This window comes from Botryllus schlosseri, chromosome 4, assembly GCF_051294905.1.
Source record: "Botryllus schlosseri isolate E-star chromosome 4, Bs_hap1, whole genome shotgun sequence".
Taxonomy (NCBI): domain Eukaryota; kingdom Metazoa; phylum Chordata; class Ascidiacea; order Stolidobranchia; family Styelidae; genus Botryllus; species Botryllus schlosseri.
The window spans coordinates 3,699,700-3,717,150 of record NC_137239.1 but is presented as its reverse complement, the minus strand read 5'-3'; the positions used below and the strand labels follow the sequence as shown (position 1 = coordinate 3,717,150).

At 40.5% G+C, this 17,451-nt stretch overlaps 1 protein-coding gene across 2 annotated transcripts in view; it reads right to left on the bottom strand.

Moving 5' to 3' along the window:
- Positions 1 to 17,451, bottom strand: part of LOC145437877 (uncharacterized) — a 273,341-nt gene that overhangs the window by 15,650 nt on the left and 240,240 nt on the right. For both annotated transcript variants that reach the window (XM_080315215.1, XM_080315216.1), the window contains 9 exons: positions 13,900 to 14,175; positions 11,545 to 11,856; positions 11,343 to 11,451; positions 8,041 to 8,155; positions 7,150 to 7,329; positions 6,491 to 6,695; positions 4,500 to 4,611; positions 4,004 to 4,135; positions 696 to 860 (listed from right to left, as the gene is read on the bottom strand). In XM_080315215.1, coding sequence (XP_080171341.1) covers positions 696 to 860; positions 4,004 to 4,135; positions 4,500 to 4,611; positions 6,491 to 6,695; positions 7,150 to 7,329; positions 8,041 to 8,155; positions 11,343 to 11,451; positions 11,545 to 11,856; positions 13,900 to 14,175 — 1,606 coding nt within the window. The remainder of the gene's footprint in view (positions 1 to 695; positions 861 to 4,003; positions 4,136 to 4,499; positions 4,612 to 6,490; positions 6,696 to 7,149; positions 7,330 to 8,040; positions 8,156 to 11,342; positions 11,452 to 11,544; positions 11,857 to 13,899; positions 14,176 to 17,451) is intronic.

The window sequence follows — 17,451 nt, the reverse complement described above, 5'->3', positions numbered from 1 at the left end:
ACTAGCAGCATTAGGACAACCCTTATAACGGTGTTGATCTGATTTCATAAAATGTACCTTATCTACCCTACTATAGAGATCACGCCGATGCCATAATCGCGTTATCTGTACTGGTAAGAGGCAGAAATATTACGAACATAATATGGAGAAAGCTGTTTACCACCTGAAATATCCGTTTATTTGTCGGGTCGGAATTATGGTTTATAATTCTGCCAGAGTACCTGAAGCTGACGTAGCCGCCAGACAAATCTTCCTGATAATCATACCAGGTTCTAAGAAGTCTTCAAACGGAAGTGAACGGTCATGTAATTGAAAACGGTCATGTAGTTGAACACTTCAGTTATTTCGAAGGCCCATTCGTGACATACAAAGATGTATACAGCATTCACCCGTCTGTAGAGGGCTGGATACGACAGGAGATTGCATGCAAATGTTTGTGGGGTCGGGTTCCGATTCGGTCGTCATACTAATTTAGTTTATTCAATAATAATGCACGATTAAGCATTATTTACATACTAATTATTAAAATATCTTTTTTTAATAATGTCTGTCGAATTTTACAAAATTAGGAAATAAAATATTTTTCATGTTTGAGGCACTGATTTACCTTCGCTGTTATTGTAGCTTGGACTAGCCTACATAAGTCATGACATTTCAAATCAATTGCAATAAGGCTTTAACTGTGTGTACCTTACCTGTATTCAACACCTCGATAATCCAGAGCTATATTTTCAGCTTTTATAACACTTGAAGGAGTGGTTTGTCTTTGTGATATCGTCGGGGTTTTGGAAGCATCGCAACTTGTAGCGAGACCATTTCCAAGGGTAATATGGCTTATTTCCCCTATTTCGAGTTTTGTTCTGTTACGGAAAGTGCAAATTATCATGATCCTGCACCAATATATAGGCATATCAGGTTTTAAAGGTGATCTATTAGTGATCTATGAACCTGATTTATCAGCTATCACTTTCAAGATGCTGCCACGTAACGTGGAGTTACTTACAGAATCCTACGATAGATACAAGCATGCTCGCAATTCGATGCTGTTGAAAGCAATCGTTTCGGTTAAGTGAACCTATTACCAAGCCTGTTTATTTTTGACTATTGGGTTTTATTTTCGAATATTCTCAAAACATAAGATTTGAGAAGATCAAAAAAATTCGGGGATGATGTTTTTTTCAGGTTTTTGAGTGAAATAAACAAGTCAGAGCGATGTAAACAGCCAGGAAACTCATATAAACACAAAAAAACACCATCTGTGTGAGGGAGGGGGTCACCGAAACGCTGAAACTACTTCCACCCATTCCAATCCACGTTTCTGCTGACCTTGCCTTCCCTACCCTCCGTCTTCGTACTCCTGTAAGTTTCACACTGCGACACGTAGAGAAGACGGAATGCAGCTTGAGTGGGGCAAAGGGAACGGCGGAAGCATATACCACCGCCTCTGTCACAATCACTTCGTCCAAACGATGACGCGACTGGTGTGCTGCCTCAGGTTGCAACACAACTTGATACAGGAGATGGCAAGGTGCGCGTCCCAATTTTGTTGACGCCCGTTGGATGTCAATGAAGAAGGTGGCCTCTTGGTTGAGTCGAGACTAGGGCTGGGCAAAATCGAGTACCTGCGTGATTCGATTCTGAATCACGTAAAATGCTTCGAGTCGAGTCGAGTAATCGAGTATCACGCATTATGACGTCACAACAGAATGTAATATGTCAAAGTTCAAATATGTACCTTTTATGCGACCACAAAGACTATTATTCCTGTTTGTTATCCATCACATTAAAAATACTTTGGTATTATTTCGACCATGCCGATTTCATTGTTCTTGGTGACAATGATGTGGGAGGATAATGACTTCGGAAATGTGTTATTTCTAACGTTCGTAGCTTTGTACTATATGTCTCGTATACTACGGTACGGTCAATCAAGGTTTCAAAGCTTCGTCAGTGAAAACTAGTATCGAAACTATAATTCCCGTAGATAAATTAACTTTCAGTGGCGAGAAGAGTATAATTTCAGTACTCGAAAAAATCGTCTTTTACTACTCGACTCGAATCATTAAAATTAATACTCGATTCCGATTCGAGTACTCGAATCATTGTGCCCAGCCCTAGTCGAGACCGTACCAAACTCCATGATGTTGTGGACGAGAAAAGTCCGGCATGCGCACCTTCGCTACAGCAGTGCATCCAACTGATCGTTCTCGATCGCATGGTCACGCTCTCACAGAGCTGAGCACCACCGTCACGGAGCTTCAGGGTCTTGGCGTTCAGATCATGGAGCAGCAGGAGCTCAAGCGCCTGGTCGCGCACCTTCGAGCACTGTGTCTAAGTTAGGACTGGGACAACGAGGCCCGACACAAGGAGGGTTTTCTGATCATAGGGCTGTGGGCTGTCAAGTTAAATGAGGCATGCACCTTCGTGAGGATCAGAGGTTTCAAGCGCATTACTGATGAGCACTTATCAGGAGCAAAGGCTTGGAAGATTGAGGAGTTTGAAGAGTTAGACATTCATCCATTTTTGAACCCATAACCTCGATTTTTCCCACAATTGCGACGGTCGAGGCCGATATCTCGAAAATCAAGTGGGAGGAGGGTCTCGGCGGGGCGTCTTTCACTGACTATTCTTTAGAGGGCATTCTCCAGGCCAAATACTTAATTTGTGAAGGATGTATTGGAAAACTATATCAAGATCACTGATGATGTCTGTGTGTTGGAGGACTTGAATATATGATAATAAAATACTTCAGGTGGAGTTTTTAAGTAGTATTAAGGCTCAACACACCTTCATTTCTTTGAAAATTTGAAAACAGCCGAAACTAAGCTATTTTTGTTATTTTTGGAGAAATCCAAAATTAAACAGGCCTGCCTATTAGGCTACTGATGTAATGTCATGTTATAAATATTTTTATGAAATTTCTTGTGCATAGTAACTATGAGAATGATAGCTATAGACTTTGAAGTGCATATTTAATATACTCCATACCAGACTTGGGTATTTTACTGCCCGCGCTGGGCCCCGCGGGCTAAATCTGGTCTACGAAAGGTTCTTTGCATTTAGAATATAAAATTTACTCAATGAGGATATTGTGTGGTCTGCAGGTAACCGGAAATACGTGACGATAAAGCCTATATCCTCATATGCCCCGATTATGTAGCCTACGTAATCTATATTCACATGTTAAGCCGATATAACAAAATCTGCCCATTGCCGTAACAATTAAAATCTGGAGTCATTGTTTGCTATACTATAGTAACAGTACTATAATAGAACTATAGGACCTATTGTATAGTTTGAACCTTGTTTATTACCACTGTTACAATACGAAGCATGTCTTTCATATAGCTATATTTCATACGCTTATAAAACCCAAATTTTCAAATCAAGCCAATCAGTGCACGTGACATCGTGCACGGACGTGTCAAAAAGAGATAATCGGAGTTTAAAAGCCGGAATTTGAAGAATATTAGGGCACTATTTATTTAGTGTGTAGTCAGAGATAAACTCTCTTTGTGTGGAGCAGATTGCCGGGTATTAGGAGTATAATGGGACTCGAAAGATGAGGAAAATATAGAGTAAAATACAAACAATCGGCTATGACTGAGTGGGCGTGATTTTCGGAAGACCTTTGCCAGGAAAACAACAAGGGTTTCCCCCCAGCTACGTACAGTTAGAGATGAAGCGACCATGACCATATTGGTAAAATGAAAAATACATTCTGGTGTCCCAATAGAAATTAATGGTATGCGGTGGTTAGTGTGATTGAAAAGGAGTTACAAACGTTTTATGTTAAGATCTTGGTTGCTTTCACACCTTATTTAGCGTTTTATGGTTATCAATGTTTCGGATAACGGTACCGAAAAATATTATTCTTATAAATAAATCCTCCATTTCTCATTATTACCCAATATTACCACATCCAATTAGCAGCTTTTAATTCACTGCTTACAATTTAGAAATACAGTACTCGTAAAAATAAAACGAGTTCCATAGTGCTCACCTATTGATAGCGACCGCAATATATCCACCTTCCGCATTTTTCGCGAGAGCATTAGAAGACAACTGCTGCAAATCATCCAATGATTTTGGAAGTTTGCCATCTTTGTCTTTGTATACGACCACGAATAAACAGCTGTAGAGAGAAATATGTCAAGCGCTGTACATAATCATAGCCTGCCCTGTATGGAGATGCAGTTTGTAATATTCATATGATGTCTTTGCGTGATGCCTGTCAATTCCGTCTATGACACTGGTGCGTAGTCGGAAGTAAATAAAATTCATTTTAAGTATATCAAAACAGTTCGCAAACCCTCTCAATTCAACGATTCACTAATTCTATAAATTGCGAGATTGTATTCTTCTGCCGATCGACGAAAAATAACCATGCCATGTCTCATATCCCCTGTCATCAACATTCAATTCTATAGCATCACGTTGTGCGACAGCCTCCATTTTCTATGTTCGCGAGTACGAAAACCCTTTATAGTAAGCATTACCTGATAGCACCGTTTGATTCGTCAGTCACCATCGCAATCTGCACTTGACGCGTCTCTTGACGGACACCGTTCGACGCCATATTTATTATGGGCGGTGGCACTTCATCAGGTCCTATGAATGAAATATACCGTAATGTGTATTTGCACTGCTAAATGTACATATTAAAACACGAGGTTACAACACAGCGTATTTAATCACATGCTATTCCTATTGCGATTCGATTCGGTAGAATACTGCCAGGACTTCGGGATGAAGTCTAAGAAATATGATTATTGGCTAATTCTATTTGTAAATCTGGACACAGCCTTCGACTCGACTACTTTAGTGACATGTTTTCTTGATAAAATATCGGAAACAATTGGAGTGGGGAAAGTCAGCTCAGCAAAACAAAATACAATTTCATACTACTGGTGGCAGCACTAACATAATTCATATAAGGCAAACCAAACACGGCGTGTAATGTGTGTAATTCATGACACCAAGTTGGAGTATATTATGTTATTTTAGACGACCACCCGAAACTCAGTATGTATCAGTTGTTTTTGTTTTTACATGCAAACACAACTGTTGATATGGCTAAATTTGCCATTTAATAACAGAACTATACTTTGTTGTAATGACTTCTCATTGCGGACTTGCAATAACAGGCTTATGTGAGATGGCACTCAAGTAACATGTAGTGAGGTGGAGTATAGGCAGGACCATAACTGCCGCACCCAAAACGCCCCAATTGGAGAGGCCTGAACTCGAAGGAGGCCGAAATTATTTCATGAATTAACATAAATTATACAGTATTTTTAGGCCCTTTGCGCGATTTAACAGTTTCAAATATCTTGAATATTGGGTGCCCATCCCCCAATAAAAATACGCAGTATTTATAGAATTGGGAATTTTCACCGCGCCACGACGCACCACGACATTTGAAGTTTTAGGACTTGTAAAATTGGACTCCGAGAAGTGTGACAGAAGTTCTGGTCCAGAACGATAGGCAGCGAGAAAACTTTGGGCCAAAAAGCACTGTCCTCATGCTGACCGAAAACTTCGATATATGTCCAATTGTCCAGGCGCCTAAGTGACTGGTGCCGAGTGAGTGTTCCTCTCCTGGCTATCTGAACGTTACAAGACAAATGCGATCGCGCAGAGAAGAATTATTCGCCAGTGCAGGAATACCTCATTGAAAAAGTGGGCGTCTATTAGTTTAGTACGCTCGGGTGATTTCAATATAATTTGACATAGTAAACAGGAAGTCACGAAATAACATCACGTAATGAAGTCAATGTACCAACGGGTCAGCCCGAAAATGTTTAATTATTAATTACGCCCACACCATTTCCACGACCCCTCACTCAGCTCTACCAGCAAATCCGATTACTTGAGCTAAGAGAGGATAACAAATCGATAGCAATAAATATGCAATTCCCGATCATATTGATCAATTAGATCATGAATTGTATAAATTTTCGAGCTCCGCGTGGTTAGATTGTGTGTTGTAATTGCAAGACAGTACAACTAATGTCACTGATAAGTCGCGGTAAAACGTATAGGGTGATGGGGGTCTGGGGGAAAGGGCGAATCCCCCTAGAAGTTTGCTTCATCACCTTATATGGGAGCCCCAGTACCAACGTTTTTTGTGTACTGGGAGTTACGAAGTGCCGTTTCGGTTGAGATAAGTAACCGCATACACTCAGATGGGAGTTGAATTTACCATGACTGCAACGATTCAAGACCGTTACGAGCATGCAGTACATTTTCAGGGTAATCTACTTCGCGCCCATATACGAAATATCTGGTACACAATCATACTGAGAGATACCGCAGTTACTGCCTGGTGGGCTATATTACCTCGTAATAAATCACATTAGAATGACAAAAAATACATTCGCACTGTTGTGTTATAGAATAGACGTTGAATGGAATTTTTCTCGAAAACCAGTTGTAATAACAGCAACTTGAGATGGCAAATCTATTCCATTCATGGTTCAACCATCACCTTTTTTTGCTGTCCAGCATTCTCCAGCAGTGGTAATGTAATTTCCATTTCCGGCACACGTCCTAGCTGCAACTTGTACTTGGTATATTCTGTTCGGTTCTACGTTTAGACTGTAATTAAATTTCGGTGCGACAACGTAATCGTGTCCATTTATGTCGTCCACATCGTACGGTAATTTCTCTCTGATTTTAGCAGTCCACGATATCTGTTTAGACGCATCGAGGGACATTAGAGACAGTTTTAAATTTTCTAACTCGTACTTAACTGTCATTAGTTTTTACGGGTGATATTCATAAAAATACACCGGATGTTAATGTAGCACTCAATTTGTCAGTCTTCAAAAATCACTGAGACTCGTCAAATACTGAATTTATCTCCTAGTAATCGCCTTAATCTAGGATTTTGCAGCTAGCTTACTTCAACGAAATCATTGTTGGTTAGCTTTCGTATATGCAGCTTCTGTATATGCAGAACTAGCTTACAATGTTAAAGACTTGATACAATGGTAAAATTACCAATATAACTAAACCCAGTTGAGTGCTTCGAGAATTACGTCGTTATACAACTTTATTAGGCATTACGGAGTATTATGTAACGTGGGAAAACTTACGTCAGCAATTTATAGCCTCCAACCTGCAATTGGTAACACAAATACCCACGTTAAAACCTTCTAGCTGGTCGGCAGAGGTTTCAGGCATAGTCCATAAAACATGGCAGATTTCGGCACCAAGTCCTTCCATTGTACTTGAAACATTCCCTGGCAACCCATGGTCAGTGGTTGCGTGCACTGTGCGATTGAGTTTGGCGATACAGCAAGTGGATTCCGGACATACTTCCACCTGTAAATAATGACACGTCGAAATATACCATAGTGATTCTTGACGTTCTTGCATTGGTAAACTATATAATATTTAGCAACAATAAGGTCATCTTATCGATTTATATCTCTGTTGGTTACCCTAACTACGGTGTGAAAGAAATTTACCAGAGGAGAATTTTATGTATTGCCTCTGGAAAAATCTTTACGCGGACAAATATGAATGACCCTGATGAGATGATGTGGCTAAAACATGAGATAAGTTATCGTCATATGCTTGGAAGTCACAAGGTTGACAGGAGCCACATGAATGTATAGACAAGATTTACAGGATGTGCTCTGTTACATATTAAAATGGAGTCATTTTCATCCAAGATAGGGCATGATACAGTCGCAATATTCACTCTTGTTCGATACTCAAAACCATGCAAAAGCCATTTGGAAAAGCTCAACCTCTGACAAATAGATGACAGGCAGCTAAAGATTTTGATAGATAGATCGTGAGTTGCGACTATCCGGCAACTGCAATCCAGGTAGAGCGTAAACTGCAGCCCGCTCTGTGCAAACTAATTATTCGATGACACCGAGTTATTATTACTTGAAAAAATATTTCTCGTATTGTTGTACGCTGCATCGGGCTGCGGGCCTATCTTATGAACTTTAAGATCGATAAATAGAAAACCCGATAGCGCTATTTGTATACAGGAATAAAAAATTGGCTTCCTACACTCACATGAATTTTATACTGCTTTAAAGGCCGCAGTCCGTCGAATATGACTTGATTACCGTTCATTGCTGTCTTATTGGCGCTGTAAGCAGTAGTGTCATTGATTGCGGTTACCCAAAAGCTGCAAAATTTATAATCAAGGTTCAGTTATCATTAAACGGCTTAGTACTTAGTTGGGGATTGGTTGGGAATGTTATGGATAGCGTAGGATTATATGGTACCATGGCTCCTCAATGTTAATGGCTTTCTAAATCTTTGGACAATTGTGAGTAATCCACGGTACTTGGCCCCTTTTAAAATCTGTCTTGCTTTCTCCTCGTATATCATAAAGTGAATGGATGATTAATGTTAAAACCATCGAACGCGTTCATCGTATTAGACTCATTAGTAATCATTTTTTTGTTGCTCCAATTGCTATTTATGGTGTTTCGACTACATTGATCTTTTCACACTAGGCCGATATTCACGATGCATGATTCCGTAGTAACCCACTTGTTGCATGGCGCACTTCTAGACTATTCGAAGACGCCGCTTACGCCGATCACGTGGCGCGGAGAAGCCTAGACAAACTTCCAACACATGTAGAAATTCTGGAGTCGACGTCGGTCTCGGCAACTGATGTTGCAATCGGGAACCATACCATGCACGCTATCTCGCCACGCTTTTGTATAATCGGCTGTTATTTCACTGAAGACATTAGTTCTTCGCTTGATATATGGCGCGTCTATATTTATGGGTATTTTAGCGATCAAATATCATTAATATACATATTTAATTGTCCATCTTGGGAATCCGTGGAAAGCTGTAACCAAGAAGTGGGTCGTGAGTAGGCTACAGTTGCATTTACAACAAATGGTTGTTTAAAACACTTTGTTTAAACATGTTTTGAATAGTGTTTTAAACAAGTGCCATTAAAAAAAAAGTGTTTTCTTAAGTTGCAAAATTATGCCATAAGTGTGTTAATACTTTCCAAAATCATGTTGTCTGAGCCTACGGGCAATTACCATCCGATATAACCGACGTATACGATATGGGATGTTTGTAACCCTAAAAATAGTCGGTACAACAAGTATAGTAGTTAATATTTCGCCAAAGAAGCTATATTTACGCTATATTTTCGATTGTCAATGTCGATACATTATGCCGTCTCAATTGAATATTCATGACGTCACAACTTAACAAAAAACAATAAAAACGTTTTTAACAAGGGCCTTGTTTTAAGCATGTTTGTTTTAAATTGATTTATGTTCTAAATGCAACACTCGTCGCAAATTTATCTGACAAACGCTGTAGAGCAGCGTTTCTTAACCTTTTTAAATATTCGTCGACCTTGGCAATGGTCAAAAAAATTGCGTCCCCTGAGCCCCCATCCCACGCCTGCCCTTATCGTCATCTCAAATAGAGCACATCCTCTCATACAGAGGTAGGCAACCTTTTTGCTAATCACGGCCGCATTTCGACTATACTTATGTAGCCTAAGGCCGGTTTCCAGGGCATAACCGTAATGAACTAACTGGGCGCAAAATACCTATGTTAATCCGTCGATATCCATTCCCGGGGAACTCCAGACCATTCTACTTTTCACAACGGCATATTGTACGCACCAAAATCTTGAGTGGCGATATAATGAATAGTTGATGGGATTGGATATTGTCGCGCGAAGTGCGAAAATTTACAGTGTCACGTATGAATTCCATAATTAATAGTAGCAGTATCACATATTACTATCAAATATTTATCCGCTCTCAGCCCATGTGATCAGATTCACCGGTAGAATTTATGGAGGTAGTGCCTTCGAAAATTTAGGGCAAGTTGCAAATGAAAATACATCTTCGAGTGGGCTCATTGTTATTAGTCACTTTGTTTCATGCTGTTATTTCTGGACCCCCTATCAGGATTGTCGATTGTTATCGGGGGTGGCAATAGTGGAAATAATCGCCCAAATGTACCATAAACAAATTTATTTCGTGAGGAGCACACGATTCCGATTCCGGCTCAGATTGAGAAGTGACTACTATATTAAAATCGAAATGAATAATGTTGAATTGCGCGGAGCGCGATCAATATCCCAAGATTAATCCAAATTTCTCGAAAATTCGGGAGTGAATTCGTAATATCAATTTGCATGTCGACGGCCGCCCACACTTACTAATTGAATTAGTTGTCGACGGCCGTACAAATTCCCGTCTAAAGCCGCAGGTTGCCAATTCCTGATCTAATAGTATATATATGGTATATATTTCTGACAGATATACCCAAAGTTGTTTGAAAATAGCAAAAAAACATTCATAGAACATCAATTCATTTCAAGGTAGGTTGCACAATGTTCCCTTTAATTTTTGACGAGTCTGCGCACACTCACCAACTCACTGCGCAGACGCTTGGGCAACAGTGCGTTACGACTAAAAAAAAGGTCATCACTTCAGATTTTTTGTGCGCAACTTAGATTATCTGTGCGCAGAAACCGTATCAGCACTGCGCATTCGTGCCCATGCGCAGCTTAGATGGAATATTGGGATGCACTAAGACTAATCCCTATGTTGGTAGCGACCACAGAAAGCACGGTGTCATTCTGTACTGCCATGCAAAATTAGATCAGTTTTGGAATTGAATTAAATTGTGTAGATTCAAGGTAGCTTCACTGAGGGCGAAACCGGGCAAACTATATTGCATCTAAGTCTGTCTTAGGCAGTATATACAGCTCGCCAGCTATTAACAACAGGTATCCAGTGCACCGAGTTTTAGGTTACTGCCAAAGCTATGAAATAGTGAATGACTGGCACGTGGGAATTGCTCTAAATCTTCAAATATTATCAAACATTTGCTGAAATGAGGTTGCTAACATCAGCCTGTACTCTGTTGATCGCGACTGCCGGAGTTTGAATTAGGCGAACTTTCTTGACTACGAAATAAGTTTTACCTTCAACAATCTTCTTCTCAGAATGGCTGTGAAACACATGTTTAGTGAGAATTCATACAAACTTTGGCAATTTCTCGCGCCCCCTGAGAGCCTCCGGCGCCACCCAGGTTGCTGTAGAACAACACACCAGCGCAGCAACTATCTGTTACATTATCGATTTCAACCAAGGTTGGACTGAGGGTCCCTGTTTGATTGTTTGAGGCGTATCCACGTTGATCTGGGCTCCCCATAGCTATCCGATAAGCGTTAGCCGTGTTCCACAAACAGCAGGCATGCAGAAATTAAAAGGGGTTCTGGTTTCTCATTCGCCGTTCTATTTTGCTCAAATTTAATGTGCTTTATGAATGCTACTACGGTTTGCAATCTAATGAAAAATTGATTCGCTTACCTGTGATTGATGTCATCGGTATTACTGTCTGCCTCCCAATCTACTTTTATTTCTGGCTTCGCCGAACACGGCTTGCTCGAAGAGTTTACTTCAATCGGTGCGTTGTAAACTGATCAATGATTTCCTCCATTAGTTCAGATTACAACTAAAATCGCTTGCTGATGTATTGTAAGTATAGCGTTAGTGTGAATAAGTTTCTCACCGGTTAAAACGACGTTCGTTTCGGCGTTGCTGACTTCCGACTCGTCAGCAACAATGTTGGCAGCGCGGCATGTAAACTCTCCTTGATCTGCCGGCATAGCATTTTGAACATGCAATGTGGATTTGTATGCCTCCATTTTCTGATAAACACCGATATCGCTCGACTCGTTCAATTTAATTCCATTGAGATACCATCCGTATTCGGTTGGACTCGGTATTCCTCCGACGTAACATGTTAAAGTTTTCTTACATCCGCTGTTATCAGACTGAGGTGCGTAAATAGTTGTTCCCGACACATTCACGAACGCCCGCACTGATTTGAATAATAAACTGGTGAGAGAGGTACAGGTGGTTAATAATATACATTGTGTGAACCTCATAAAGGTTCAGGTTCGTGTGAACGCGAACCTTTTTGAAAGGTTCTGTGTGATCGCGAACGTGAAACTCATGACATCACGTGATTTAATATTGCTAATTCCAACCAGCCTACATTTCATTGATAGGACATATTAATGTACACTTGGGCTGTTCGAATAAAAATTATTCAGATTTTACTTGCCACTTGATAGAACTGTTAGGTTTATTAAAAAACGCTGTATACCAACTTTGGCTCAATTCCAACCAGTAGAAGTGAGATTCGTGCAGTGGAAAGTTTTGAATTTATCATTAAATATTAAAAAATACAATTTCAAAATATTTATGTCGACCCCACAAAATTGTTAGGCTGTCAGTCGGGATGGTGCACACCAAATGTTGCTCAATTGCGACCACTAGAAGCAAAGCCATTGCAGTAGAAAAATTTGGATTTGAATAAAATAGTATTTACGGTGACTAACTCCTTAAATATTTATTATAAAGTCATTGAATTAGAAACTTTTCTACCTCTGTACCGTCGCTTCTAGCGGTTGGAATTGATCCAAATTGGGTATGAATCATCTCTAATGTCAGCCCAACAATTTTATGGGGTCGACAGAAAAATATTGGGCCAAAGTTTGTATGCAGCGTTTTCTTAACCAACCCAACAATTTTACCAAGTAGCCAGTCAAATCTGAAGGAAAGTTTTTTTTTTGAACAGCCCTAATCTACACGATACCTAGCGACGACTCTGTCCACACAATGCCACAATTCTGAAGTACATACTGACTTTTTAAACGTCGCCAAATGAGCAATCTAATGATATAATAATGCCATAAAATCAATATCTTCCATTGCTTTGCCAACAATTTAGACGAGGACTTGCAAGAGAATATAGGCCTACGCCTTATCGGTCTATGCCCGATAGGACAATGTATTCGGCGTCTGAGTGTTGCTACATTGATATTGAGCAGAGTCTAATACGAGTTTCTATACCTGCTACCGATATTACCCCATTAACAAGTTACACAGCAGTAGCAAACAGCTCAATTGCACGGATTTGGTTTTTATGAATAAGCATAATTCGATGACTACCCACAAGTAGCGTATTTCGCTCTTGTAGTTGTGTGATTGCGGGTCAAGCTCAGAGCAGAGAGTCACTAAATATTCATAACGGAAAGCTGGATATTTCGAGCAAACATTTGTAACAAAGTAAGCAAATTTTTTGAGATTGTAAAGGTGCATGCTCGTTAAGTGTTGATTTTTCATGCTGCCAGCGCCATGCATAGAATGACCCGCAGTGGAAATGCAGTAAATTTCAACCAAAGATGTAGTAATTACGTGAAAATTGAAATACTTGAAAAATGTCCACAATGCAGAACCCGCAATGTTCGCTGTGAACGTGAACCTCTAAATTTCTGAGGTTCACACACAGAACAAGAACGTCAACCTCACGTATCCCTAGTTGATAGTGTAATAATTAATATAGCAATGGTGAAAGTAACTAAATAAAGGGAATTCATTAATGTTTTGATACCATTTACTAAACGGAGCTCCAATATAATCGACGGTACTGGGATATTACGGGAAAAACTGATAACCGCTCGACACTGTAAATTAATTGGACACTCCACTATTCGGGTTATTCAATTGTAACTAGTTTCAGGGTTCGGATTTTAGGTTCGAACCACGTCCTAATTCACAATTGTCAGTGTCGGTCCAGTGTCAGAACAATATACAAGTCCCGATAGTTCGAAGCTCCGACCATTTCACTCGTAACAATGTCGTAAATCTCCGAAGGCTGTACCTTCTCAGCCAATCTATAAATTCACATGAAAATCCAAATGTTAAATTGAAGTATGGGCTCGAATTATCCATGTCGATGTTTCTTTGATATGTTAGACACGCTTCAATGTGACTTGATAATGTGACGGATGAAAACTCATAATATCCACCAATATTTTAGGAAATGGTCAAGCCACCCTTAGGAACGACTCCTCACCATCTACAGTGACGAAAGTAGTTGTATTCCGAGTGTATCCTCCATTATAAGATGATGCCCTGAATGTGTATGTACTTCCATTGTCTGTTTTATTGACACGTATTATTGTGTAATTAACAGTCCCATTTTCGACATCACTGATCGAGTCCGCAACTTTGCCGTTTTTCAGGACATCAATGTTCAGCGGTCCGCCATAACTCAATACTTTGAGTTGAATGGTGAGGTTTTCGTTCGCAACTCCGGAGACATTATCAGGAGACGAAATTGTTATCAGATCTGAATGTAAATGGAACATCAGCATTATTACATATGCCTGTATAAATGATAGGCGTGAAACGCAACTTGGATCGCGGACCTGATTCAAACCTTTTATTCGCTCGCTGACGCACCAGCTAAATGATGCCGAAATGATACCCCCAAGTTCATACTATACTTTTTTACTGAAATGTCTTTATAAAGCATATACCTAATAGTATAAATCTTAATAGTGGCCCTATACAAGCAACACCGTTATTCACAAACAACAGAATAAGAAAATGCCAGAAAGGTGTTATTCGGTTATTGGATACAGTGATAAACCAGAATATCTGCGTCTTTAACGACGATATAAATTTGCAGATCTCTTGTATCCCTTTGCGTTAGTCGTGGTGGCGTTGGACGCAAGCCTGTATTGTGAGAAATACAATGCAATGTAAACAAGATGGCGTGTTGGTGCAGAGTCCGTATTCGTGATCTGTATGTCGTGGGTTCGATCGCCGACCAATTACATAATTAGTGACATACTTAGTAACACTATAGTTTCGGTATAGTTACAGCCCAAACGATGATATATCATCACGATCAGCATGATTTATCATCGTTCGGGCTGTAACTTGCATGTGATGGCGAAGTTGTCGTCTTCTCTGAATTTGGGTTTAATGTTGCCAATTATTAAACCAACAATGACTATTGTGAGACCGAAACAAAGGCTTCGGGTGGTTATGAAGAGGCTCCGAACATGTTCCACATTTGCTGTCTTGGGAGATTATTTACGTGAAAGTATGTTATAATAAAGTCTCAACTTTTCGTAAAAATGTACTGGATTCATTTACTTGGAGTCACATATCCTCGCGTCACATTCTCTATGTGAGTTTTTGGCACGCCGCTTACGGGCCTTGAAGAATAATGAAATATTGACGGTTGAAATAAACAACTTCATCAGACCAACGGGATCGCAAAGACCACGCATATATGGACTGTCAAAAACTCACAAAGACAATGTCACAGTTTGACCTATACTTTTCACGACCGGGTCTGCTCAACATCAGCTGGAAAAATGGCTTATCGACATCTTGGAACCTGTTCGTGAATTGTACGGCAAGAAATGTGTTCGCGATTCGTTTACTTTCGCTAGTGAAATACAAAACCTGAACTTGGCGAATTCGAACGTGTTCCTAAGCTCATTTGATATCACTAGTCTCTTTGCGAGCGTTCCGCTTCCATATGCTATTGATATTTTTGCCAAAGCACTTTATGGCGGCGAGGTACAACCATCATCATTCCTGAGCAACGTTTTCTTTGAACTTTTACAGGCCGCAACCTCTCCCGTTTAATTTAGTTTCAACGATACTATGTTTAGCCCAATTGACGGTGGGACCTAATTTGGCTAACATGATCGTAGGGTATTATGAGGGCGATTACCAGTGAACTCGGCACTTGGTGAATTAGGCCGCACAAACTCGGCACTTCGTGAACTAGGCACTTGGCGAATTCGGCCGCTGTAGATCTAGTAGCGGTACCGGTCACCATGATTGGTTACTGGAATGTTTGCCGGTGAACTTGGCACTTTGAGTGGTTGTCAATGTTGTACGGGGGTCAGGGCATGCGTAGATCACAAAGTCACGGCGTGATTAGATCACAGATTGCCGCGGGAAATAACGCGATGCTCTTCACTTGGTGAACTCGGCCCTTGGAGGAATTGGCACTAAAACAGTGCTCTTCAACCGGGGTTGTCGTACACCCTAGGGTGTACCAGAATTTTCAAAGGGTGTACCACTCGGATGGGGTGTACAGGGGTGTACCAGATCCACATTATGATGAACCGATGATACGATGACCATAGCTATCACAATAAATACGCCAGTTTATCCTGCAAAACAGAATGACTGGATGTGTAATATCGTACAATGTGATGTCATAAGCAATGGTTTCTAATCATTCAACCTTTGGTAATGGACTTATTACTTACTTTTCGAGTAGAGCAGCGTGGAATTAGCATGTGTACAGCTTGCGATATCTGTCTGATGATTCTCGAGGAAACCACCGCTAAATCTCGGACATTTTGAATTGGTGCTTCCTGCGGCCAGCTTATGAATAGCGCAGAATACATGCTTACGTAGCCACGGGGTCGAGTTTGCGAACCGCTGTGTTAGATGGTGGTCCAGTAGCCTCGAGCTCTTATTCGTATTTATCATTTACTATACGGTGCAGCCTTGCTCAAATGTCCATCCTTATTTCGTTTAGGCCAGGGGTGCTCAACCTGCGGACGTACGGCCTCATTCAGCCGCATAACCATAATTTTGCGACCTTCTACACATATTTAAATTAGCGTGTGTTGGCGGCCGTCATTATGCAACCAATTGTTGCTAGTTCTAGTCTCGGCTCTGCCATGTTTCTATGTGTTTGAGGTTTATCTATAGGCTCCTCGTCGCTGGCCCCCTGTTAACGTAGCGTCTTGAAACGCCCAGAAGAAGAGTTAACCGAGCTTCAAAGTCAGCAGCAGAGTCCTGAAAGTGGACGCACGTTAGCGAGAGAGAATGAAGAATGGGAGTGCGCGTGCAAGCGAAAGTCGTCCTCATTACCCAAAGCAAAAATGCTAAACTTTAGGAAATGCACTGTCGTGGCGCACAAATTCTAAACAGGCGATTATCACCACTGTCATTGATGTGTAATAAAAATATTATTAATAACAATATACAAACAATCCTGGTGGGAGGCCAAGAAATAACAACATGCAACTAAGTGATTAATAAGAACCGCAAGATGCATCATCATCAATATTGTACCCAATATTTTCGAAAACACCCTCCATCAGCTCCATGGGTTAATCTGATCACGTGAGCTGAGAATGAATAAATTTTTGACAATAATATGTGAAACTACCAACATTTTCGATGAAATCCATTCAAGGGGCAAAATTTTCGCGCTCTGCGAGACTACACACATAATTCTAGTGTCTTTTCTTGACATTTATACTCGCGATTTTGGTACATAAATTATATATTGTAAGCCTGCCGGGGTGTTTTGCTTCTACAATAAGAAAATTTGCGCATTGCATATCTCAAGAAATAAGTGAAGGCACAGAACACCACAAGGGCTCTCCGCGGTGTTAAGTTCCCAGTATCAAATTTCATATTTCATAAAGTATGTCGGACCCCAATTGCGGAACAGCATCTCGCCGGCTTTCCGACAGTCGTCGAGCATGTCCGCATTCAAGTCGAAATACAAGCAATTTCTTCTAAATCAATACTAGGCAGTCTTCAGGATTACCGGACCACGACCTAACATCGACCT